Source organism: Micropterus dolomieu, linkage group LG17 (assembly GCF_021292245.1).
Source record: "Micropterus dolomieu isolate WLL.071019.BEF.003 ecotype Adirondacks linkage group LG17, ASM2129224v1, whole genome shotgun sequence".
Lineage (NCBI taxonomy): Eukaryota > Metazoa > Chordata > Actinopteri > Centrarchiformes > Centrarchidae > Micropterus > Micropterus dolomieu.
This window is the reverse complement of record NC_060166.1, coordinates 26,308,548-26,333,887: the sequence shown is the minus strand read 5'-3', so window position 1 is coordinate 26,333,887 and position 25,340 is coordinate 26,308,548. Positions and strand designations below refer to the sequence as shown.

The following is a 25,340-nucleotide window of genomic DNA, read 5'->3' as shown; positions in this document are numbered from 1 at the left end:
TCACACTTTTTATCATGGTCATCTTCGTGAACAATTGTACAGCTTTTTCCTGGCCACCTCTTCAAGGAGGTCATGGTAGGCTTGTTTGGTCCGCTTTTGGTGCGCACCCTAGTGCGATTGCTGCATTCACACCAAATGCACCAAGGGGAAAAACGAACTCTTGTGCATTTTAACCGAACTAAATGAGGCAGGTGTGAAAGGTCCTTGCCTCTGTCACCTAGTGCTTGCTCTTGGTGGGAATTTTTGGGCTTCTGTAAATAACATCACAGAGTATGGTCTAGACCTACTCTTTATGAAAAGCGCTCTGAGATAACTGTTGTTGTGATTTGGCGCTATATAAATAAAACTGAATTGAATTGAATTGAAGTGTGTAACATTCTAAACTCTTTGGATCAATTCAAAAATAAAGCTCACAGGTGTAGCAGGTTATAAGTTCAGTGGAAATTCCCTCAGAAGCCTCAGATACTACAAAGAACATTCACTGCTAAAAGTCTCTTTCTTCAAATTATTATAAATATTATGAATATATATTAAAGTTAAGCTCCTACTAATACTCCTACAGTTACTTATTACTTTTCACATTGTACTTCAGTTGCAATGCTACAATATTAGTTGCATACAACTTCCACTGTGTAGTAAATACAAATGTGAAAAACATCATTATTTTGGAAGCCCCCCTATAAGTTTGCATGAACATTGAAAAGAAAACTGTTACTTCTTTTCTTTTCCCATAAGGTACTGTTTTGTATTTTTCTCTGGCTTTAGTAAAATAATGTAACACTTTGGAGCAAACAGACAGAACAACAAGCCAAAGCTGGAAGCCAGAATGGCAAATGACTCCACTGCATCTGCATACTTCCCAGGGGAGCTGATATAAGCAGGGATGAATGCCAGCCATACAGCACAGAAGATCAACATTGTAAAAGTGATAAACTTGGCCTCATTGAAGTTGCCCGGCAACTTACGGGCCAGAAAAGCGAGTACAAAGCACAGAAAGGCCTGCAGACCAATATATCCTAGAACACACCAGAATGCGAGGCTGGAGCCCACGCTACACTCCAGTATGATCTTTGAGCGTTCATATTGTGTATTTCTGGATGGAAAAGGGGGAGCATCAATGAGCCAGGCAGCGCAGATAACCACCTGAACCAGAGTGCAAATAAAGATAATGAGCCTCTGCTGTTTGGGCTCCAGCCACTTCATGATGTTGTCCCCTGGTCTGGTGGCAGTGAAAGCAGCCAACACCACTAGTGTCTTCCCCAGAATGCAGGAGATGCAAAGTGAAAATGTGATGCTAAAGGTAGTGTGGCGCAGCATGCAGGACCAAGATGTTGGCTCCCCAATGAACACAAGGGAACACAGGAAACACAAAGTCAGCGCAAACAGGATGAAGAAGCTGAGTTCAGAGTTATTCACACGGACGATGGCTGTGTTTCTATGATAGAAAAAGACTGCAAAGACAGCTGTAGTGAGGCAGGCGCCCACTACAGAGATCACTGTCAGGGCTATACCCAAGGAATCATAGGCCAAGAACTCCACCATCTTGGGGATGCAGGCGGTTCTGTCTTTGTTTGACCAGAAGTCCTCAGGACAAAATGTGCACTCTATTGAATCTAAAGGGAAGAGGATCAAAAAATAGCTCATTTTAAAATATTCAGTATTCAAATATTATCTGGTTGTAAGATAATCTATTACATTTGAATTGTTGTAATTGTTATTGTTTGGTTGTAAACTCACTTGTCTGATTGCTAATTTTGCCACTGTCACATGGTACACAGTCAAAGCAACAAACAGGTTCTCCATGACGGACAGCCTTCCGGGACCCTGGAAGACAACTGGCACTGCACACAGACACTGGCACCTATGGAGCAGATAATGGATTTCAGCTCTGAAATGAGTGTGCTAAAATTATTAGTCAGTTAATTGATTAGTCCATTGTCTGAACAAATACGATTTTGATAATTGTTTAAGGCATTTGTTAAGCAAAAACTCCAACATTTGCTGGTTCCAGTACCTCACATGTGAGGATGCGATGCTTTTCTTTGTTCAACTCTAAATTGAATGTCTTTACATTTTGCACTGTTGATTGTATATAACGAACAATGTCACTTTAGAATCTATGATATTTTGATGGGCATTTGAACATTTATAAATAAACTCAACGATTTATTGAAAAAAAATCTGATCATCATGATGTTGATGATGAAGTAATAATCATTTGCCACATTTGAAAGGCTTCTAGTATTTGGTGAGAAAATGCAGCCAATGTGGAGAAGCTTAGCTGCACAGCTAACTGAGTAGCTAGCAGTAGCTGCTGTTAGAAGTAGTTAACGGAAGAGGTTATAAAGTTGTGTTTTTGTACAGTAATCAGTGAGGCTTAGTATTGCATAGGAGGCCTTGATTTAGCGCTGTGCAGCTAGGTCCTGCTTTTCTGCTTTGCTCGGTGAAGTTGGCCAATCAGAAGCAAGTGGGCTTTCAGGGAGGGGGGGCTTAAAGAGACTGGAGCTAAAAAGAGTGTTCAGAATGAGGGTGAAAAGGGGTGCTGAAGCAGTATTTTTTGAACATTAAAGCATGTAAACATTTTACCATAAATACAAGTATGTAAGTGAAAATGAGTATTCTATGGTACCTTTAAGTTGATTGTAGAAAACTATTCAAGATTGATTGTTCATTTTCATGTAATCAGCATTCAAATGAAACATTGCTTATGTTTTTTTTTTCCACCATAAGGAAAGTAATCGGAAGTATTAAATCAGTAAACTTTTCTATTAGATCCAGCTTGTGCTGCCCATCTGATTTTTCTCCTCTTCAACCTACACAACTTAAACAGCTGGTGTCTGATGAAGGTAAAAACACAGTGTGAGCAGCTTGCCTCACTCTGATGTCCTGCCCACATTATCCTGTCTGCCTGGATTATCAGCTCCTCTCTGGCAGGCTTCGTTCCATCAAACAATCCTACATTGACAAACTCAATGTTCCCGCCTGTGCCTCTCTGCCAGTTGATGAGATCATAATAGGGTATGGAGTCACCCTTGAGATCAAAGTTCACCTCCTCTTCGCCAATGTTAAATGTCTCTTCCTGGAGGTAGTATTGGAGCTTGAAAATCCAATTTATAATATGAAATAAAATTAATTAAAATAATTAAAATACTCAGTATCTCAATGCTATACTGTAACAATAAGTATACTGGATTATACCTGCCAGGGGTGTATGTTGTTGCTTTGAGCGCATGAGTTGTTTTGGAAAGGCCCTCTGCCTGGTTGACAGAGAAGAAGGTTGTGGAGGGAATGAGCAATTGCATAAACAGCCTTGTAGACATTATAGGCCACTCTAGGGCTGGATGTATTCATGTAAGCTGAATGCTTCTCCAACAAGGACTCCTGCCCTGAGCAGGGAGGCAACTGGGAGCTAGAGGGCTGAGAGGGATTGCAACCATATAGAGCTTCCCACAGCTCCTTGACCAGAAGACTACTTGGATACATCTGTGGGTTTACTTTCTGCAGGTACTCACTGAGTCTGGATATATGACCTTTTTTGATGCCAAACCCAATGGTGCCTCCTATGTAGGGGTAATACTCGCGTCCTGAAAAGACAGATGCTGTGACCCATGCCTCGCTTGCCACCCATTGGATTCCAGTGATGTTCAGCATCATGTAATCTCTTAGGAAAGGTGTCATCTCCCCCTCGTCTGAAAACACCACCACCACTTTTGCTGAAGAGCTACGCATCACCTTTACAGAGAGGCAGATGACAAAGGAGGAAAGAGAGAGAAGGCAAAAGTAAAGGAGGCTAAAAATAGGTGATGGGCTAGACTCATATGAGTCCTGTAGTTCCCAATATTATCCAGCAACTTAAACAGGGTTAAAACCCTACAAAACTGATAAATGATGATGTACATTAGTTTCTATTTGTAGTGCTCACAAAATTTGTTACCTTCTGCGCTGTTACTTTGATTTGCCTTCAGTAAAGTTTACCTAAATGTGCTCAAGTTCATATTTCTTTTGAGTTTTCCACTGCTGACAAAGTGATGATGTTGAACAGTTTTTCTTTACATTTGAGAGAAGTGCAACAGCGTGTTGGTGCCCAAAGTCTAACTGGGTATTCCATCTCATTCCACTGCTGACTATTAAGGGCAGAGGTACCTACGTTCATATGGATATGATCAAGCCCCAGGAAACTATATGTGATCTGAGAAGAGCTGTATATCAAATTAGTGAAATCATTATCATGGAATACTTGTCATGTCATCCTGAGCTTCAGTATTGGTATAAGAAGCACGGCTTTAAATCTGATGCTGAAGCATTAAATAGAAAAATAAATAAATAAATAAAAAAGCACTGTTTAATCCAGTAGGTAGCGGTAATGCCAACCACTATAAAACGCCAAAGAAGACAGGGTACAGGTGACCCAGCCCAGTCCAGTAGACAATGGAGGCATTGGAAGCTTTCTGGGAACAATCCCTGAGTAAGAACACAGTTATCCACAGTCCAGATTTTACTAAAGATTTCATCTTGCAAACTGATGCATCTGAGAGAGGTATTGGAGCTGTGCTTCTGCAGGGAGCACTTTGTCTAGATCAGTTGCAAGCTATGCCCCAAGGACATCCACTCTTCAACCATGGAAAGAGGACCCTTAGCTGTGAAGTTGGGGATTGCATTCCATTCAGATTATGTTAAGGTATCATAGCCTGAGTTTAGTTTAGTTTAGCTGACCTCTTATATGGCCCATATTTTTGTATCAAATTTTAAAAGTGGTTTTCTTTCATTTTTGTGGTAAATAAAACCCACTTTTTTTTTTTTAATTTACCTGTGACTTCTCACAGGACATTGAAATAATTGGACTGCAGTGACGACAAACTAATAAAAAAACATCCCCACATAGAGGCTGTTATGGCAAATATGCGTAATTAGCACCTACTGTGAATGGGTCTTGAGGTAAAATAAAAACTCTCTAATGTTCTAACTTTATATAACATGTCTTTGTATCTACCTGCATGATCTCCAGTGTCTTCTGGCGGTTGTAGAGCAGAGGTATAATTTCTTGGTACGCTACACACACTTTGGTACCCTGTAATTCTCGCAGTAAACCCTCCATGGCGTAGCGCCCATATTCACTGTCGCCTCGCACCAGCCCCACCCAAGTCCAGTTGAAGTGTACCAGCAGCTCAGCAATGGCCTTTACCTGGGTTCAAAAGAAAAGAGAGCAAACTGACTTGGTCTCAAATCACAGATATTTTTAAAAAACTTTACTTAAATTACTAAAATGTTTTTTACTATGACTATATATATTTTTTTGTTTTATATTATGTGTTTACTGTACTGCTAAGTTGATCTTTTAGTTGAAGAGATACAAGGTATTCACAAGACAACACAGAATAATTTTGTTACTGTTACAGCATGATAAGTTTATTAAAGCCTTTCAAATCTGAGGCCAAACTCTCACCTGATAGTCATCATTAGGAATTACTCTGAAGAAGTTAGGATAATTTCTTCTGTCAGAAAGACATGTACATGAAGAAAAGTAGCTGATCTGTGTAAAGAAAGAAAAATAAAGAGTACAGAAAAACAGATTTGGAGGGTAACAAGTTAATGTTTTTTGGGGAGTACGGAGGAAAAGAATTATTATTACCACCGGGATACTGAATGGTTGCAGGATTCTTGACAACACGATGGACTGAGCAGAACCAGATTCCCCAATCACAGCAAGGAGTGGAGAGGCACCACTGCACATGGGAGAGTTATCCTCACTCAACCCGTTCAACATAGCCAGAGCAGCCCTCTGGCTGGTCAGTGGATATGAGCATGAATCAAAGATTTTGTACCCAAGGGTGTAATTGTGCAACAGCTCTGTACTCTGGTTAATCTCCTCCACTGCCAGCCTCATAGTCTGAGCCCAGCGGAAAGCCCTGGGATCAAAGCTGTAGCGCAACAGACACAGATGCACACACATATTAAACACATGAAGTATGGAGAAAAGGTAAAATAAAAGGCAGAGATGTTTTGAGAGCATTTTTGCATCTATCTTGTGATGAAGTAACTTAATGATTTCTTTTTGCTGTGTGTTGGATACATTTTTCAAATGGTGCACTTCCATGTCATTGATTCCAATTACTGTAGTTGCTTGTGTAAGCCTGAGAAAATTCCTACTTTACAAATATAAATAGTATCAAATTACATAAAACTATTAGTAAATTATACACCCATGAAATAAAACATTTTGATGTCTTTTTTGTGTCCCTTTCTGGAACTTTCTGAAAGTGTAAGTCAGTTAAAGACATCACTGTAAGTATAAGAATGTTTTCTTACATGTCAGATTAAATAATCACTGTTCTGACATTCATTCACATGATGTATAATCCATTCATTAAAGATGAGTTTCTACAAACTCATACACCCTTTAAGTGGAGACAGTAAGTAAAATACTCCTAGTTTGATTTCCAATCCAATCTGTTAAGCTCACCCATTGCACTTCACTGATGGCGGTCTGTAGGTGCAGTTGAGGTCTGGCATCTCCTGGTTAAAGTGAAGGGGGAAGATCCCCCCAATAACATAGTCGCCTTTGGCCACAAAACCTGGTTGAAAGCTGTTTTGAAGTGTGCACACTTTGGCTGCAGATGGGGATGGAAAGTTGAAGCTGGAAATTGGGTTATAAGGTATAGTGAGGACATGGACAGTGCAAAGCAAGAGAAATAAGACAAGTTGAGTCATGTTGTTACACACACCCAAAAGTGAGAGAGCGAGCAAGGAATTAGGCAAGTTATATACAGTTTGAGACCTTCTCATTCTTGCATCTTATCAATGACAGAGTGACACTGGATTGGACATCAGCAGTCCCGCCTTATTTTCCACAGTGGGTTAATTCAGACTGAATGACAGATAGTAAATTAAGTAACATGACATATTAGAGATAGAATGTCACGTTTACTTGTCAGTTTATTAGTAAAAACTAATGGAATCTAATGCTATACATCTTACCTTTGTGAAAGGTATAATTTTGCATTCTGGATGAAACAGTTTTGTAAGGTATTGAATCAACTTCATGGCCCTTTTGAAGGTTGCAGTTTGTGGTAATGTTATTAAATTGTATTGCTTTTCTCTGAGGTGTTTAAAATAATAGTTAGACCATTCAGGACATGCAGGTTAACATTTTAATTCCAAAATTCTGTGATACCAGATAAATAATGTTGGGTCCTGTATTAGGCTAGCAAGTTAGTAGAGCTAGTTAGCAGTAAATTGGAAAACTAAAACACGTTCTCACTCCCACATTGTGACGTACATAAAACTTCCCACTGTAACTAAGATAATACACGTGGACACGTGGAAAACTCCAGCGACCGCCTAACTAGAAAATGGAAACTTCACATTACTTACACACTATCTACATTATCTGTGTGTCTTTTAGTCATCCACATCAGACAGAACAATTAAAATTTTTATTAATTAATACACACACTCAACATAACTGGTGCAACTGCAATCCAAAGCTTCAAGCCCATTTTCTTCCCCTTTACACATAAACTTACTGTTATTGTGTATTGGGCTTTGTGCACTGCCAAAACAAAGTGATGGAGGATAAAAACCGCTGATGCACTTGTTGCTTTTTCTATATGACCAGAGTAGACAAGGAAGACCAACACTACATGACTTTGTTTGGAAAAATATTACAGTACAAAAAAAGAAGAAATAATAATAATAATAATCAATGTCATATTCTCATAATAGGATTATTTAATTTGCTTAACTGATTGCAGTATTACAACATGATACTGTATAAATACAACTTGCATAATGACTGATAAAACAAAATGAACAAACATACACATACAGTAAATTATATGTCATTAAGAAAGGTTTTCACCGTATATTCTCTCTACCCTAGGAACACATGGTGTTACCTTTAATGATGTCACAACTACTGTATCTGGGCAGTGTCCTAACTTACAATATATAAATCAGTTGCATCCTGAAAAATCTCAATCCTTTGTATGAGACCAGAAAGGGCAGATATTGTTATATATAAGTAAAAATATTTTACATTATGGCAATGCCGGCGGCAAAGCTTCTTATGTTTCTTTCTCTCTTTTGGGGAAAACCTATCTCAACTGTTGCTCTTGATAATTGTGTTTTCTTGGGGGAAGAAGAGAAAAACAGTCTGTATGAAGATGGAGATGTTGTTATTGGGGGCTTATTCCCTCTACACTACAGCCCTGTGTCTTCTCTTCCAACGTACAAAACAAAACCAACAGCTAATATGTATAAGTAGTGAGTTAATATTTTAATGTATTTGATAGTCAGTGGCTTGTGTAGCACAGAGTACATATCATTTTATTAGGTTTGTGTCTAGGATATTTTAATATACGAATATTTGTGCTGTGTGACGAACTGTTTTTCACTTCTGTACAGTTTCAACTCTCGTGCCTTGCGCTGGATGCAGACTATGACTTTTGCAATCAAAGAGATCAACCAGCGCAGCGACCTCCTGCCACAGCTCAAGCTGGGTTTCCACATCCGTGACAGCTGTGATGACATACCTGTGTCTCTGAGAGCATCTTTGCTGTTGGTGAACGGCCAGCCAGAGAGTGGCTCCAGAGCCGAGAGTGTGAACAGAGACAGAGAAAGTCCTGAAAGTAACATAAGCTCTAATTTAGGCTGTGCTGCTCTACAAAGGACAGTATCTCCAGTAATCATAGGAGACGCTGCCTCTGGCGTGTCTATGGCTCTGCTAAGAAGCCTGGGTTCTTTCCATATCCCCCTGGTGAGACTACTTGACTGTCTGAGCACTGTTGCTGTGTTATTAATATTTATTCTTGCTATGTTGACTCAGTCTTTTATGGTTTTGTCATGTTAATGGGATGCCATACAGTTGCAAATCATTGCTGTCCTGTGAAAACTACTTTTCTTCAGTCAACGTTTGACGTCAACCTCTGCATTACAGCTTTCTGATAATGCATTTTTGGATTGAGGTTTACTTGTAATGGTTTTTTTAGCCTAAGAAGTAAAACATTTAAACTTTTGAAATAAGTATTAATTCATTTTCTATCTTTACAACTAAGTAGTTAAGTCTTTGCAACTCCCTTTGTCATTTCAAGTTCAGGGAAATGTCTGCACCACTGAATGCTTGTAAGGACGGTGGTATTATTGGGTGAAATTTCCTGCTTGTTCAGCAGCCTTTTAATTGTGTGCAGACGGTTAACTATTGTTTTCTATAATACCAGGTGAGTTATTTTGCATCCTGCAGCTGTCTGAGTAACCAAAGGGAGTTCCCCACATTCATGCGAACCATGCCTAGTGATGCCTTCCAGATCAAAGCCCTAGCCCAGCTGGTTAGCTATTTTGGCTGGACCTGGGTTGGAGTCATTGGGTTGGAGTCAGATTACGCTCGATTTGCCATCCAGCTCTTTCTGCAGGAGTCTGTGCAATACGGTGTGTGTGCTGCCTACACTCACTTCTACCCAGTAGTCTTAAATCAGCAGGCTCTAGATGAGCTTCTGGATGTTATTCAGGTACCTATGTATGAATATAAATTTTTCACAGATATAGAGGGTAGACAAACTAACATCAACACCTGCGAATGAATATACCTTTACCTTTGTGAAGCTTACAATGTTAAATCTTTGTTTGCATTGAAAATAGTTTGTTTCATTAATAGTATTAATGCTGTATTTACATCTAACCACAGACAAGAAAAATATACATTCAAATTAATTAAAAAAACGCATACAGGAAATATAGTTTTAGTCAGTAAAAATCTATGGTGGATGTTCAGTGGTTGTGTTTTTGTATTAGATTAATAGTTAATTAATTAATTATGGTTCATAAAACTGTTTAAATTGTATTAAATATTAACCAAATATACATTTCCACTGTTTAGATGGCGTCCTCAAAGGTCATCATTAACTTTTGTAGTGAGTCAGAGATGCAGAGTATTCTAAGAGAGATCCGACACAGGAATATAACTGGCCTGCAGTGGATCGCCAGTGAGGCTTGGGCCACTGCTAAATCACTCTGGGAAAAGTTTGGAGATCTCCTGATGGGAACTCTAGGATTTGCAATCCGGAGAGCTGACGTGATTCCAGGGCTGAAACAACACCTCACTAGTCTCAGACCATCCTATATTCATGAATCTGCTTTCTTGGCAGAATTTTGGGAAGAAATGTTTAACTGCCGACTGAATGTGTCAGTGAACAGGCACACTCACGGGGTTGATAGCAACTTTGACAGACTGCCATGTAAAGGGACGGAGGATTTAAATGATGTTTACTCTCCTTATTCTGATGTGACACAGCTAAGAGTGTCCTATAATGTCTACAAGGCAGTGTATCTGGTGGCCCATGCCTTGCAAGATATGAGTAACTGCACAGTCGGACTGGGGCCTTTCCTGAATGGCACCTGTGCAGACCCTAAAAACTTTCAAACTTGGCAGGTGAGAATAATTGCAGGTTAAATATTTTCATTTTAAGTAAAAATAGAAAAAGGGATAAGAAAGAAGTCAAATGCACCATAGTTTGTGTTTAAATAACCTGTTTTCCTTTCTCTCTCAGCTAATACACTACATGAAGCGTGCATATTTTTCTTCGCTGGGGGAGAAAGTCAACTTTGATCAAAACGGTGACCCCAATGCTTATTATGATCTCTTGAACTGGCAAAGGATGCCTGATAGTTCACTACATTTGGTAAAAGTAGGTTTCTATGACGCCTCCTCGTCTGGTGGTCGAAGCCTAGTCATAAATGGCTCAGTGATTCAGTGGCCTATCGGGAACCAGGTGTGTTCTCTGCAAACAGGCTTGAGACAATGTTCAGCTCTTACACTGTTTGAAGTACTATTGATCAACAGATCAGCTAATCTGTTCTTATTAGTATGCAATATGCTTTATATTTTAAGAAGCAGAAGAAAATGTCAACTTCAAATAAATATTAAATGCATGTTATAGAATTGTTAAACTATTACTCCTCCATAATTCTGCCTGCCATAAGCCATTATTTATCACAATAATGGCTTGTTTGGAGAACTGTATTTTGTTTTAGTTGTAATACACTGAAACTGAGGCTACCAAGGTCAACACTGCATAACAAAGCAGAAATAGAAAACCATAGATAATCAAAATTGATTGAAATCAGTGCCTTTCTCAGCGGGTGAACTTTGCCTCTCAGGCTTCCCGGTCTGTATGCAGCGACAGCTGTCCACCAGGTTCCCGCATCGCCAGGAGAAAGGGGGAACCCATCTGCTGTTTTGATTGTGTCCCCTGTGCTGAGGGAGAAGTTAGTAATAAGACTGGTGTGTTGTGTTCTGTCTTTGGTGTGTTCTCGTAATGTAAACTGACCTGCTTAAATCTAAGTGCACCTCCTCTAAACTAATAAGCTCTCCTCCCTCCCCATCTCCAGATTCTTTAGAGTGCTCACGCTGCTCAGAGGACACATGGCCCAATAAAGCCAGAAATCTCTGCAATCCAAAGATTATTGAGTTCCTGTCATACCATGACTTAATGGGTATTGTGCTGTGTGTGGTGTCTGTTCTCGGAGCTTGTATTTCACTCTCATTCCTCACTATATTCTTCACATACAAAGACACAGCACTGGTTCGGGCCAACAACATGGAATTAAGCTTCCTCCTCTTGGTGTTTCTCGCTATCTGTTTCCTTGTGGGCCTGTTGTTCATTGGTGAGCCTTCAGACTGGCTTTGCCGTATCAGGTACCCAGCATTTGGGATTAGTTTTGCCCTCTGCATTTCATGCCTCCTGGCCAAGACAGTAGTGGTCCTAATGGCTTTTAGGTCCACACTGCCAGGAAGTAATGTCATGAAGTGGTTTGGACCCAACCAGCAGAGAGCCAGTGCACTTTTAGGAACAGCTGTCCAGGTAAGAACACCATCTATAAGTCAGCTCTAACAGTGTCCCATTAAAAATTAACATCCTGTTTTGCCCCTCTGTTCAGGTAATAATCTGTCTAATCTGGCTGCTCACCAGTCCACCTCATGCCAACAACAACAGAGATTACCACAGTGCTACCATCATCATCGAGTGTGTTACTGGTTCGGAGGTTGGCTTCTGGTGTGTTCTTGGATACATCGGCCTCTTGGCCTGCATGTGCTTCCTAATGGCTTTTTTTGCCCGGAAGCTACCTGATAATTTTAACGAGGCAAAGTTCATCACCTTCAGCATGCTGATATTCTTTGCAGTGTGGATTACTTTTATCCCAGTTTATGTGTACTGTATGTGCTGAGGTAGTTCGGCATATCAGACTTGTATGGGCTCCGAGAAAATCGCTGTGTTTCTTACTGATACTTCAAATCGCTACTTCTGGATGCGGCCAACAGTACGCATTTGTTTGTGAAAATCACAATATTGATTTGAGGGCAATGACACGGCTAGATAGCTAGCTAGTCATATTGTTGAACATACCGTCAAATTATATTATTTGCTTGTCAAACGTTGGTAGTGTTATTGACTTTGAATCTTGCTAGGATAATGTTAGCTTTCTGGCTATTAACTCCTCCTGCAAGGGGTTCTATGAGCTGATTAGACTAGAAATATTTCCAGTCCTATGTTTGTCCTATTAACTGTAGATCTGAACAACGTTCTCATTGTATAAGGATGGTAATAATTACCAGATATTACTCACACCCTCATGTGTTACCAGGGAAACGGTTATGGCTTGTGAAAAACTTGAGAATTGAATAGCAAATATATTCTCTTATCGTTTTTCCTTATGGCAAGTGACCATGCTATAATTGGGATAATGCCCAACCAGGTGTCCATTATCAGGAATTAATGGACAACAGGGAGGCCAGAACTGTCTGACATGCAGCAGAGAGCATTATCCCTTATGTATGTTAAACTCATATGCTCATTTAATTCATTAAATAGTGTCCCAATATATAGGCTAACTCATTTTCTTATCAGTAAAGATTTTAACCGGCACTCACAGTTTTTCCCATGACATGTTTCTTTGTATTTTTCTCTGGCTTGATCAATATTATATAACATTTAGGTGCAAAAATGCTAATGAATAAGCCAAATACTGAAGACAAAATAGCAAAAATTTCCACAGCTACAGTGAACTTTCCAGGAGAGCTTACATATGCTGGAATGAAGGTGATCCAGACAGCACAGAAAATCAGCATGCTGAATGTAATCAATTTGGCTTCGTTAAAGTTATCAGGCAACTTTCTTGCTAGAAATGCCAGGACCAAACATATTATTGCAAGGAACCCTATGTACCCCAGCACTGCATAGAACGCAGCCTCAGAGCCTGTGTTACATTCTAAAACAATCTTTTTATTGCTGTATTTGAAAACCATGTCTGGGAAAGGTGGCTCTAACTTGAGCCACAGCACACATATCACTATCTGAATCAAAGTGCAGGAGCAAACTATGATCCTTTGCTGAGCAGGGCCAAATTTTCCTGCAAATTTGCTGCCAGGAAATGTAGCTTTGAAAGCTGTAACAACAACAATAGTTTTTCCCAAGACACAGGAAATACAAAGTGCAAATGTCACACCAAAAGCTGTGTGCCGTAGCATGCATGTCCAGATTGTGGGCTTGCCCATGAAAGTGAGGGGACAGAGAAAACACAAAACAAGAGAAAACAACAGGAAGCAGCTCAGCTCCGAGTTGCTGGCCTTTATCACAGGAGTTTCACTGTAGCGGATAAAGACCATCATTGTGGCCAGGGATAGGGAGACCCCTAGCAGGGATACAACTGTGAAAGCTATTCCCATTGGCTCGTGATATGTCAGGAACTCAATTGTTTTAGGGATGCACTCATCTTTCCTCTCATTTGGCCAGTATTCCTGTGGACAGGGTGTGCAGTCTACTGTACCTGTTAAACATGGACAGAAAAAATGTTCTGTGTCTGGATGTTACGCCTGCAGAAAATGCAATGAAGTGTAAAGCAAGGAAATTCAATATGGTGCAGTAATACTTTAAACAAGAATTATATGCAAGACTAAATACATGATATGATATTGGATTGTGTATGGTTGTTTACTATGGCCTACATGCTTTTGATACCTGTGGAGTTGGCTATAGTTCCATCAGCACATGGGATACAGTCAAAACAGCAGGTGGGTTTTCCTTTTATTTGAGCTTTCCTGGTTCCTACTGGACAAATATTAGAGCATACCGATGTCGGAACCTGAGAATTAAAAAACTATGTAAACTATGTAATAATAATAACTATGAAATAATAGAGCAGGCACATTCAGTTGATTTTATGTTCCAACAGTAAACAGTTAAATGTCCTCATAATTACCATTTTCCCTGTCCTCCACACAATTTCTTTCTCCTGGATGCTGAGCTTAGAATCACTGTTAGAAGCAGAGGCAAAATGACCCAGTGTGACATGTTGCACCTGCCCATCTTTGAGCTGCCAGTTAATAATATCATAAGATGCAGGAGGGTCACCATTGACATCAAAAAACACATTATCCCCAAACCGATTCCTAAAATTCACCCTTTGTAGTTGATCAGTGACCTGAGAAAGGAGCAGATTAACAGGATAACTTATATACAGATATGCTCATAATATATTTGCAGACAGGGATATTAATTGAACAATTTCTCACCTCTTTGAGCTGAATATCTGATATATTCAAACATGGCCTCACTGTTTTTTTTACAACCGGTTGGCAAAATACCAGCTGATGTAGGGCATGGGCAATGGCATAAACGGCTTTGTAGACATTATAGGCCTCTCTCAGCTGTGTGACATTGAAGAACTCATCCTGGGAATTCATTAATGTCTCATTGCCTGTGCATATTTTATTTGTTGCCTCAGTACCTGTCTGTTCCCCAGGTAAAACAGGTATACAGCCCACCATAATCTCCCAGAAATCCCTCACAAAGGCTGCTCTTGGATCAGTGTAAGGGCTAATGCCCAAAAGAAATGGTTTTAAATTTGGAATAGCCATCTTCTGCACAACAAATCCTAGGGCTCCACCAAATGCTTGGTAGATTTCCGGTGTGGAGGGTTGAGTTGCTGTTATCCAGGCCTCACTGGCAATCCACTGAATTCCTGTAATGTTCTGTTTCACAACCTCTTTCATCAAAGGGTAAAAGTCACCCTCTGGAGCAAAAGCCAGAATGACTTTGACAGTTGACTGTTTGATCATTTCCACAACATCCAGTATTTTATCCATAGTGTATGTACGCAGAACTGTCCCAACAAATGCAATACAAACCCCAAACCTTTTCACCTCATTAGTAAAAGCCAGGATCCCATTCCGTCCGTAGTCATTGTCTGACTGTATGACTCCAATCCACTGCCAACCGAAACGTTTGACCAGAGCTGCCAAAGCTTTTGCCTGGAAGTAGTCGCTGGGGATTGTCCGAAAAAATGTAGGATATTTAGTTCTATCACTCAGGCAGGCACATGTTGAGAAGTAACTTACCTATAAAAAGAACACAGAAAAAAACTTTGAAAAAAGTCTTATGAAAGCATCAAATTTCACGCCACACTAATTCAATATCTTACTATTGGCAGTTGAAATGGTCCTAAAGTTCCAGCCACAGCTAAAGACTGAGATGATCCTGCCTCAGCAATAAGGGCAGAAATAGCTGGAGGACAAGGGGATGTCAATTCAATCTCCTCTGGTCTACTTGCCAGTGTGAGTGCAGCACGTAAAGTATTTGTAGGAGATGAACAAGAGTTCAGGATCTTATAGCCAAGAGATATGTTTGGCAGGAGAGTAGGATCTTTGTTGATTTCCTCAATTGCAAATATCATCACTTGGGTCCACCGAAAAGCTCGCAGGTCAAATCTAAAAGTTTTTGGTGATAGAAATAGGTTGTAAGATTAAAGAACTGCGGTTGTACATGTACATACAGTAGTAAGTTTCTAAGACAAGAGTAGAGAAACATGTATGAAGTATTGAAAAGTCAGCTATATTAATACTTACTTTGCACACTTCACTCCAGGCGGCTTTGTCTTGAATGTAGAAGTGCTACTTATCTCTTTGTTGAAAACAGGGAAAATTCCCCCGATCATTATGTCTCCCTGCTTAAACAAACTTGGCATGTCAAACTTACCAAATAGCTCACAGCCAGAAACTGTGCTCAGGCAGAGAACAAACAGAGATAAGATAATACCTCCCTGCAGGTCATACATGTTTGCTAAGCATTTCTTGATGAGGCCACAGTTCTTATAGCAACTGCATCAGACACAGGTATACAAGCTCTCTTCCTAAAAAGGTGATTTATTTCCCACAGGGCACAGCAATCTTAGATGGGTGGGTATGGATGTGTTAGGTAATGTGCTTCCCTGTTTGAACAAACTGTATGCTGTAAAGTATTTTCAAAGCTAAGATTATGTAGCTTTGCACTTCTTTCAGTGTGCTGTTTTGGACTACACAACTCAAGACACTTCTGCAGCTAATAACATGGTGATTAATGACAGAAACACAGCAATGCTCACGCATTCCCATTAACTTGAAACCATCTAAAAGAGTTTTATTCCCAGCAGTTTCCTTGTTATATCAGAGCTCACCTAACAGCCTGCAGCTCTGTGCTGCTCAAACTGCTGCTGACAGGATTGTCCTGATAAAATGATGCATTCACTAACAAATTCATCAGTTGGACATATTTTTGATTCTGTGATGCTGGAAACGTTTCAACTATAAAACTGACCGTTTGAGGTTTACCACTGTTATTCAGTTCACCAACACTCACTCATCAGGTGAGGTGTCCCCATATCTCGCTCCTTCATTTTCTGTTCAAGTACCTTTTTGCGATGATTTGTTCATTTTAATTGAAATGTAAATGATCCTTTTTGTATGTATAGTGCCTTTTTAATCTTCCAACCACTCAAAGCGCTTGTACACTATATCGTATTGACCCATTCACGCACATTCATAACACAGATGGAACATCCGACATCGGGGGCAAATCGGGGTTTAGTATCTTACCCAGGACACTTCGACACTTCGGAGCCGGGGATCGAACTGTCAACCTGCTCTTTCTCCTGAGCCACAGACCCCATTGAGTGTTTATTTGTGTGTACTTGTTTTATGTACTTTTATTAAATGTGAAATTGTTTAAAAAGCCATAATGACAAAAAATATTTTTATATTTATATAATTTTTTTTTTTTAAATCCTCCTTTCACCTCTTGCAGGATGGTGTGTTTCATCCTCAAACTCGGGTCCTCTACCAGAGGCTTGGGAGTTTGAGGGTTCTGCGCAGTACCTTAGCTGTTCTTAGGACTGCACTCTTCTGGACAGAGACCTCTGACGTTTTACCTGGAATCTGCTGTAGCCACTCTCCCAGTTTGGGGGTCACAGCCCCCAGGGCTCCGATTACCACTGGCACCACTGTTGCTCTTACTTTCCACATATTTTCTAGCTCTTCTTTCAGCCCTTGGTATTTCTCAAGCTTCTCGTGTTCCTTCTTCTTGATGTCGCTGACGCTTGGGATTGCCACATCTATAACTGCAGCCTTCTTCTGCTGTTTGTCGATCAACACGATGTCTGGTTGGTTAGCCGTCACCAGCTTGTCAGTGTGGATCTTGAAGTCCCACAGGATCTTAGCTCGGTCATTCTCAACTACCTTAGGAGGTGTCTTCCATTTTGACCTTGGGACTTCCAGTCCATACTCATGGCAGATGTTCCTGTACACTATGCCAGCTACGTGGTTATGGCATTCCATGTACGCTCTTCCTTCCTGCATCTTACACCCTGCTGTACTGTCTCAGGGTTTGCACCTGGGGTCCTGCCTGGTGTGGTAAACCCCAGCCTCTATTGATCTTGTACTGAGTGCCTGTTTTTGTGCCGCCATGATCAGTACTTCTGTGCTGTCCTTTAGTCCAGCCTTTTCCAGCCACTGGTAGGATTTCTTGATATCAGCCACTTCTTCAATTTGCCTGTGGTACATGCCATGCAGCAGCTTGTCTCTCCATGAACGTTCTTCGTCTTCCTTGTCCTCACCCTCGGGTTTCTGCTGCCTGAGGTATTCACTAAGCTCTTCATCTTTGGGGGCCGTCTTCCTGATGTACCCATGGCTGTCTTCCTGATGTACTCATGGATCTTTGTCGTTTCATCCTGGACAGTGGTCTTGACACTCACAAGACCTTGGCTACGCTTAGTGTACAGTCTCAGGGCGCTGGATTTGGGGAGAAACCCTCCATGCATTGTGAGGAGCTTTCTTGTCTTGGTGTCAGTGGCCTCTATCTCCTCCTTTGGCCAGTTTACTATACCAGCGGGGTATCTGATGACTGGCAGTATGTGTTGATGGCTCTGATCTTGTTCTTCCCACTCAGCTGACTTTTAAAGACCTGCCTTACTCTCTGTAGGTGCAATATTTGGCTGTGGCGGACTTCCTTGCTGCCTCCTCATGGTTTCCACCCCAAGGTATTTGTAGCTGTCTTGAACATCTGCAATGTGGCCTTCTGGTAGTTCAACCCCCTCAGTTCTGATCATTTTCCCTCTTTTTGATACAATGTGGCCACACTTGTCCATTCCGTCCGACATTCCAGTGTCGTTGCTGTAGATCCTGGTAATGTGGATCAGTGAGTCGATGTCTTGCTCATTTCAGCTTGATGTCATCCATGTAGAGGAGGTGACTGATGGTTGTTCCACTTCAGAACCGGTATCTGTAGCCAGTCTTTGTGATGATCTGGCTGAGGGGGTTCAGGCCTATGCAGAACAGCAGCGGGGATGGTGCATCACCTTGGTATATGCCGCACTTGATTGTGACTTGTGCAATTGGCTTTGAGTTGGCTTTCAGACTTGTTTTCCACAGCCCCATTGAGTTCTTGATGAAGGCTATTAGTGTCCTGTTGATCTTGTACATTTCCAAGCATTCCAGTATCCATTTATGTGGCATTGAGTGGCATTTATAGGCTTTCTTGTAGTCAATCTTGCAGTCTTGAGTGACTGCTCTATCAACCAGTAGCTGGTGCTTTGCTCCCCTTGTGTTACTGCCCATTCCCTTCTGGGCCCTGTCCATGTACTGAGCCATGTGCCTACTCATCTTAGCCGCTATGATGCCTGACAGGAGCTTCCAAGTTGTGCAGAGGCAGGTTATTGGCTGGTAGTTGGATGGGATTGTTCCCTTCTGGGGATCCTTCATGATCAGGACTGTCCATCCTTGGGTTAGGACCCGAGCTTGAGGATGAGACATACCACCCCGCAAGGGGTTAGAGGCGGATATATATATATATATATATATATATATAGATATATATATATATGTTTTATAGATTATAAGGAAGAGGCCTGAGAACAGTGAATGTTAGGTTAGCTGGTAGAGTGAGAGGTAACAACCAACTTTATTAGAAGGGTAATGACTTATCATTTAATGCGTTCATTAATGCAGGACCCCACATGCACTAATGACTAATAAAAATATGAACCAATGCATAAAGTATGATTCATTTAGGAGGGTTCATGCTAAAATGACTAGTGTATGGCCTTTATTAATTATTAGTAAATATTTTTGAGTAATATTAAATGTTCTAAAGCAGTTGTGAATGGCCAACAACAGTCTGACAAGGCTGTCTGATTGGTCAGCAGTAACTCACGATTTACTTCTCAAGAGATGAACAAAACAATTCCTCTTTTCATTCAAACCCATTTACAGCAGTTGGCTGCTTCAGCTGCCTGTACACTGTATGTATCCAGTAGTGATGGCAAAACAAAGCTTTCCAGACTACCGAGTCATTCTGAAGGAACTGTACTAAAACAGGTTCATTGTTTTGATGTCTTTGATACAGTTATCAGTTACGGTGAAATCTGCAAGGCAATACTTGATTCTACATGTATGAAAAGATTAAAACAGACAACTTGTGAAACAGTGATTCAAAACTTCTGTCATCTTTGATGTTTTAGTCAATAATCAAAAAAAGAAAAAAGATTTCATGACATCAGTGCATACATGTCCAAAAACATGTGGCAAAAAAACACACATCTTGGTTTGGTTGACTGTGGCCTAGTACAGTATAATTGTTTAACTCTTCAAACGGCTGGTCATGAGTGGTTTGATAAGATTATACAGCAAACCATATGTACCATCCCACTCCTTCAATTATTTTTGATACAATTAAATATCAAGAAAACTGTACTATAAATATAAACTGTAATATTTTGACAATTGCGGAAGTGCAGGTCCTGCAATGGACGACCTGTCAAGGGTGTACCCCGCCTTTCGCCCGATGTCAGCTGGGATTGGCTCTAGCCCCCCCGCGACCCTGTACACAGGATAAGCGGTTGACGTTGGATGGATGGATGGAAAACTGCACTATAAATATAAACTGTAATATTTTGACAATTGTGGAAGTGCAGGCCCTGCAATGGACTGGCGACCTGTCCAGGGTGTACCCCGCCTTTCGCCCGATGTCAGCTGGGATTGGCTCCAGCCCCCCCGTATGCAGGATAAGCGGTTGACGATGGATGGGTGGATGGATGCGGAAGTGTAAAGACTAACTACACATATACAGGGAAACGTGTTTTTTTGAGATGTCAAGTGTGGTGCTCTGTAGAAATGTTCTCTCCCTCTACAATCTTTTGTTCTTATATTTGCACCTTATGCACATCTTCTATACTGGTCCACTGTCTTGCAAAAGGACACTTTAATGGCTGTTGGTGATACAGTGGAGAATGTTTTGTGTTCCCTATCTTCTTTACTTATGTCCTAGTCTGTCCTGTTATTCACTAAACAATCATTAATATAATCTAATACAGAACATTTTCCAACATTTATATAATGCAGTTACAAATTCTACTGTACAGTATACTCTACAGTATTTATGATAAAATAAAAACAAAAACCTGAGTCCGTATATTCAATCTATTCAACAAGTTACAGCAAGTAAAATGTCATGAATTACAACAATGGTTTGTTTCTACAATGTTTATGGTTCTACAAAGTAAAGTTTGTTGTCACACTAAGCCAATTTGTTGGACACTTGGAAACTGAATAACAGATTAAAGAGTTCTCCCTGGTATTTTCCTCATCAAATGAATTTTTGAGTTTTGTTTTGGCTTGAAGATAATAATATAGCATTTTGGGACAAAAATGCATACCAGCAAACCAAAACTGGAAGCCAGAATAGCAAATATCTCCACAGCTACAGTGAACTTTCCAGGAGTGCTGACATATGCTGGAATAAATGTGATCCAGACTGCACAGAATATCAGCATGCTGAAGGTGATCAGTCTGGCTTCATTAAACCTGTCTGGCAGCTTCCTAGCAAGGAAAGCAAGCATAAAACACAAGAGAGCAAGAAGTCCGATATAACCCAACACAGCCCAGAATCCAACAGCTGAACCCAGGGCACATTCTAAGATTATCTTGTCTTTATAGTACTTCATGTTCATCTTTGGGAATGGAGGATTGATTGTTAGCCAAAGTATGCAAATAACAACCTGAATGAGGGTGAAAGTCAGAACACTGAGTCTCTGCTGTATAGGACCAAACCATTTCATGATATTACTGCCTGGAAGTGTGGCTCTGAAGGCCATTAAAACCACGATAGTTTTCCCAAGAACACAAGAGATGCAGAGGACAAAGGTAATCCCAAATGCTGTGTGTCTCAGCATGCAGGACCACTCAGAGGGCTGGCCTATGAAGGTCAGAGAACACAGGAAACACAGAGTCAAGGAGAAGAGCAGCAGGAAGCTCAGCTCAGAGTTGTTGGCTTTTACAATGGGAGTCTCCTTATGAGTCAAAAAAATGATTGATGTCAGAAGAGATAAAAATACGCCAACACAGCAAAATCCAGTTAAAAGTGCCCCCATGACCTCTTTGTAGCAAAGGTATTCAGTAGGTTTTGGAAGACACTTATTTTTATTTTTATTTGGCCAAAATTCAGGGGGACAGATCAAACAGTCAGGAGAATCTGCAAAAGAAAGGAAGTCATACAGAAATACAATCTTTACATTAAAGTAAAATAGAAGTTTTAATCATTTTGTCACTCTTTCCATGTATCCTTACTACACTACACACATTTATTTATTTAGGAAATTCTTACTCACTTGACTGATTACTTATTGTTCCCTCGGGGCAGTCAAAGCAGTCAAAGCAGCACACAGGCTTAAACTTGTTCATGGCCATACGAGTCCCTGGTGGGCACGGCTCTCTGCAGACAGACCTTGGCACCTGATTAGGCAAAGCACAGCATGTAAAAGGTCAATGCAACAAAATGTTATCTATGTCACTGACACTGCAATGTTTACAATGTTCATACGAAATAACAATCTGTAGTGTGCTGAGACTACCTGTCCAAACTATATATTCCATATGTGCGCCAACTGACACTCTGAAATATTACCTGTGGACATAGTAATAGGTAGTGTGCCGTCTCTCCACTCAAAGAACCTGAGTTACAAATACAACCTTCTGTTCACTTTACCTCATTACTGTTTCCTCCCCAAACTATTTTGGTGTTGTCTTTTAGTTTGAATTTTTCCCCCTCTGGAAAAGATGTATCATATTGTCCGATATTCACAATCTCAACAGAGCCATCTTCTCTCATCTGCCAGTTAACTAAGTCATACTGGGCAACTGAGTCTCTATTTTCATCAAAGAAAACCTTCGCCCCATTCTGTCTTGGGGTGTTCACGTACTTAATGTGTTCCAACACCTATTGAGAGATAATTGGCACATTTTAACATTGACATAACTTGCAAGCAATGGAGAAACAATCAAGACATTAAGTATTAAAATGGTACCCTAAATTAATAACTCATGTTTTATTTTTTGCATTAACCACACAAAATGGAAACACTAATTATATTGTGTCTGAATAAATTTACCAGAACTAACCAGCTTAGGCTGAACTTCATTCTTGTTCACACAGGGCTTTCCTGTGGTGGGATTTGAGCCATTTTTACATTGCAATAGTGCATGAATGGCATTTGCCACCAAGTACACAGCTTTGTACACATTATTCTCAGCCCTGAAATGTGTTACATCTGTGTAGGCACTTGAGACTGTCCTGAGATCCTCTGTGCCAGAACACATAGTCGAGGTACTGGATGGCGAGAAGCTGCAGTGAAATACCTTCTCCCAGAAATCTTTAACTATAGCACTCTGTGGCTCATCAGAAGGTTTCAAGCTGAGTAAGAATTCATCAAGACCTGGTATGGATGCCTGAGGAAGGGCAAAGCCCATTGCCCCCTGTAAAATGCTCTTCCTCTTGATGGAAGCCAGGTCTACTTGAGTGATCCAAGACTCACTGCCAACCCACTGCTTTCCAGTTATGTTATAAGTCTCCATTTTTGACAGAAACGATTTAGTTAAAGACAGGGACATAAACAACAGGACCACCTTTGACGAGGATTTCCTTAGTTTCTTTACAATAGCATCCATTTTTGAGATTGTTTCAGATGTCTTAGAGTAAGGTATTGTGTATTCAACACATATGCTCTCTTTCAGTGCTGCCTTAGTGAAGTCAGCTGTACCTTCCTTTGAGTACAATTCTTCAGCATGAATAATCCCCACCCATCGCCAGTCAAAGTATTTCATAAACTGCACCAAGCCGATGATTTGGAAGTGGTCACTTGGCACAGTTCTGAAGAACGTGGGGTATAGTCTTTTGTCACTTAAACAAGCACAGGTTGAAAGATGACTAACCTTAAAAAAAAACAAAAAACATTTTAAATTCAATAAATCTATCTACTTTTTAAAGATAGATATACAAATATACAAAAAGGACAATGATTACTGGACACCAATCCTTTCTTATCACCTGTGGAATGGATAGTGGACTTAGTATGATGTTTATGTCTTTACTCAATCCAGAGGATGAATGGCCTAAGAGAGCCTGGACTTGATGACTGCAGCCCTTTGAATCCTCTCCATTTACAGCTTCTACAGCTGCCCGTATAATGTTTTCATCACCACAGCCATCATACAACCTATAACCCAAAGTCACTCCAGGAAGGAGCCTAGTATCTCTGTTGATCTCCTCCACAGTGAAAATCACTGTCCGGGCAAACTTCAATTCCCTGTCATTCCAACTGCAAAGTGATAAATGCGCAGTGATACATTCTGATGTATTACTAAAATGAAGTTATTACAGCTGATTATGTTGCAGCACATCAGATTGGTACATAAAAGAAGCTATTTTCCTCTATCATAGCATACCATTTATACATATTTAAGCTCAGTCACTCACCTTTTGCAGTACGTATATGGAAACGCCTGGTAGCCATTATCTATCAGTGTGTGTGTATTACTCATAGAGAAAACTCCTCCTATAATAAGATCACCTTCTTTTGAAAATTCCATGAACCCTGTCTGCCCGATCACTTTGCATGTTTGGTTATCTGACTTTGTCCTTGCCAACAGAGTGAATAAGATAATGGTGATCCAACCCATCATGAGACACCCTCCCATTCACTGAAGCAATTCTTATTGGGGAGCTGACCTTTATAGCTTTATCTACCATAAGAGAAACATCATCAGCCAATCATAGCACACTCCCAATTTTCAGAAGCTTCTTTTGTTTTTCACTGCACTTTCAAGAAACTGATTTTGCAAGAAGACAAATGGCCTGATTTAGCTTTTCTCTGAGAATGAACACAAGTACTTTTAAATCAGTAAATAATCATTGTGGGGACATCATGTACTGTACTGTATTATGTACAGTACACATTTTTAATATTATATAACCACTATGATAAGTGTAATAAGTTAAAGCTACAATCAACGTTGGGTGGGCCCTCGCTCATGTAGCACGTCAAGGTGTGCACGTAAAGATTGGTACAGATCTGAGCATGTACAGTAAAGTTACGACAACTTCCTGTGCAAATTTATTCTCTTTAAATTGAATGAATCATGATTAATAATAATAATAATCTTTATTTGTAGAGCACTTTTCAAAAACAAGTTACAAAGTGCTTTAACAAGTGTAAAGACAATAATACCCAAAAGACAATAATACAAAAATAATACAAGATAAAAGCATGAAAACATTGAAAAGACTAAAATACACGTTTAAGATAAATATAAAATTAGTAAAATAGAATAAAATAAAAGGGATAAAATAAAGTCAAATAAGATCGGGAAAGGCTCTCCTATAAAAGTATGTTTTAAGAAGGGACATAAAAGAGTTCACTGACTCAGCTGACCTGATATCCTCGGGCAGGCTGTTCCAGAGCCTCGGGGCCCTGACAGCAAACGCTCTGTCCCCTTTAGTTTTCAGTCGAGACTCTGGAACAGACAACACACCTCTGCCCGAGGATCTCAAGGTACGTGCTGGTGTGTAGGGGACTAAAAGTTCAGAAATATAACAAGGCGAGAGGCCATGAAGACCTTTAAAAGTGATCAATAGAATTTTAAAGTCAATTCTAAAACATACTGGGAGCCAGTGTAATGAAGCTAAAATAGGAGTAATGTGGTCATATTT

The 25,340-nt window shown here is 40.2% G+C and overlaps 4 protein-coding genes across 4 annotated transcripts; 1 reads left to right on the top strand and 3 right to left on the bottom strand.

Annotated features, from left to right (window-relative positions):
• Positions 1-711: 711 nt before the first annotated feature.
• LOC123986419 (extracellular calcium-sensing receptor-like) lies at positions 712-6,525 on the bottom strand. The gene is made up of 8 exons (XM_046074663.1): positions 6,461-6,525; positions 5,630-5,918; positions 5,444-5,530; positions 4,991-5,182; positions 3,199-3,732; positions 2,873-3,097; positions 1,738-1,861; positions 712-1,613 (listed from the first exon to the last, which is right to left on the bottom strand). Exons 1-8 carry the CDS (start codon positions 6,508-6,510, stop codon positions 712-714), a joined length of 2,403 nt encoding a protein of 800 aa, XP_045930619.1. The 5' UTR covers positions 6,511-6,525.
• A 1,711-nt stretch (positions 6,526-8,236) lies between these two features.
• Positions 8,237-12,219, top strand: LOC123985326 (extracellular calcium-sensing receptor-like). The gene is made up of 9 exons (XM_046072808.1): positions 8,237-8,262; positions 8,404-8,597; positions 8,649-8,755; positions 9,216-9,503; positions 9,872-10,423; positions 10,542-10,763; positions 11,152-11,275; positions 11,383-11,855; positions 11,932-12,219. Exons 1-9 carry the CDS (start codon positions 8,252-8,254, stop codon positions 12,217-12,219), a joined length of 2,259 nt encoding a protein of 752 aa, XP_045928764.1. The 5' UTR covers positions 8,237-8,251.
• A 688-nt stretch (positions 12,220-12,907) lies between these two features.
• On the bottom strand, positions 12,908-15,996 carry LOC123985325 (extracellular calcium-sensing receptor). The gene is made up of 6 exons (XM_046072807.1): positions 15,896-15,996; positions 15,472-15,757; positions 14,564-15,388; positions 14,251-14,472; positions 14,010-14,133; positions 12,908-13,818 (listed from the first exon to the last, which is right to left on the bottom strand). The coding sequence occupies exons 1-6, from the start codon at positions 15,982-15,984 to the stop codon at positions 12,908-12,910; spliced, it is 2,457 nt and encodes an 818-aa protein (XP_045928763.1). The 5' UTR covers positions 15,985-15,996.
• Positions 15,997-20,913: 4,917 nt separating this feature from the next.
• Positions 20,914-24,172, bottom strand: LOC123985324 (extracellular calcium-sensing receptor-like). Its single transcript, XM_046072806.1, has 6 exons — positions 24,108-24,172; positions 23,679-23,949; positions 22,754-23,563; positions 22,341-22,571; positions 21,964-22,087; positions 20,914-21,827 (listed from the first exon to the last, which is right to left on the bottom strand). Exons 1-6 carry the CDS (start codon positions 24,170-24,172, stop codon positions 20,914-20,916), a joined length of 2,415 nt encoding a protein of 804 aa, XP_045928762.1.
• Between the last annotated feature and the right edge of the window lie 1,168 nt (positions 24,173-25,340).

Excerpts from the sequence above, each read along its gene's own strand:
- LOC123986419 (XM_046074663.1), bottom strand. The coding sequence starts at position 6,510 with ATGCCAGACCTCAACTGCACCTACAGACCGCCATCAGTGAAGTGCAAT. Across the intron at positions 5,919-6,460 it reads CCATCAGTGAAGTGCAATGG|CTTTGATCCCAGGGCTTTCC; the intron begins GTGAGCTTAACA and ends GTTGCGCTACAG. Across the intron at positions 3,098-3,198 it reads ACAACATACACCCCTGGCAG|CTCCAATACTACCTCCAGGA; the intron begins GTATAATCCAGT and ends TGGATTTTCAAG.
- LOC123985326 (XM_046072808.1), top strand. Across the intron at positions 10,424-10,541 it reads AAAACTTTCAAACTTGGCAG|CTAATACACTACATGAAGCG; the intron begins GTGAGAATAATT and ends TTTCTCTCTCAG. Across the intron at positions 11,856-11,931 it reads TTTTAGGAACAGCTGTCCAG|GTAATAATCTGTCTAATCTG; the intron begins GTAAGAACACCA and ends CCCTCTGTTCAG.
- LOC123985324 (XM_046072806.1), bottom strand. The coding sequence starts at position 24,172 with ATGAGTAATACACACACACTGATAGATAATGGCTACCAGGCGTTTCCA. Across the intron at positions 23,950-24,107 it reads CCATATACGTACTGCAAAAG|TTGGAATGACAGGGAATTGA; the intron begins GTGAGTGACTGA and ends ATCACTTTGCAG. Across the intron at positions 23,564-23,678 it reads GTCCACTATCCATTCCACAG|GTTAGTCATCTTTCAACCTG; the intron begins GTGATAAGAAAG and ends TTTTTTTTTAAG.
- LOC123985325 (XM_046072807.1), bottom strand. The coding sequence starts at position 15,984 with ATGATCGGGGGAATTTTCCCTGTTTTCAACAAAGAGATAAGTAGCACT. Across the intron at positions 15,758-15,895 it reads CCTGGAGTGAAGTGTGCAAA|ATTTGACCTGCGAGCTTTTC; the intron begins GTAAGTATTAAT and ends AAAAACTTTTAG. Across the intron at positions 13,819-14,009 it reads AACTATAGCCAACTCCACAG|GTACAGTAGACTGCACACCC; the intron begins GTATCAAAAGCA and ends CATGTTTAACAG.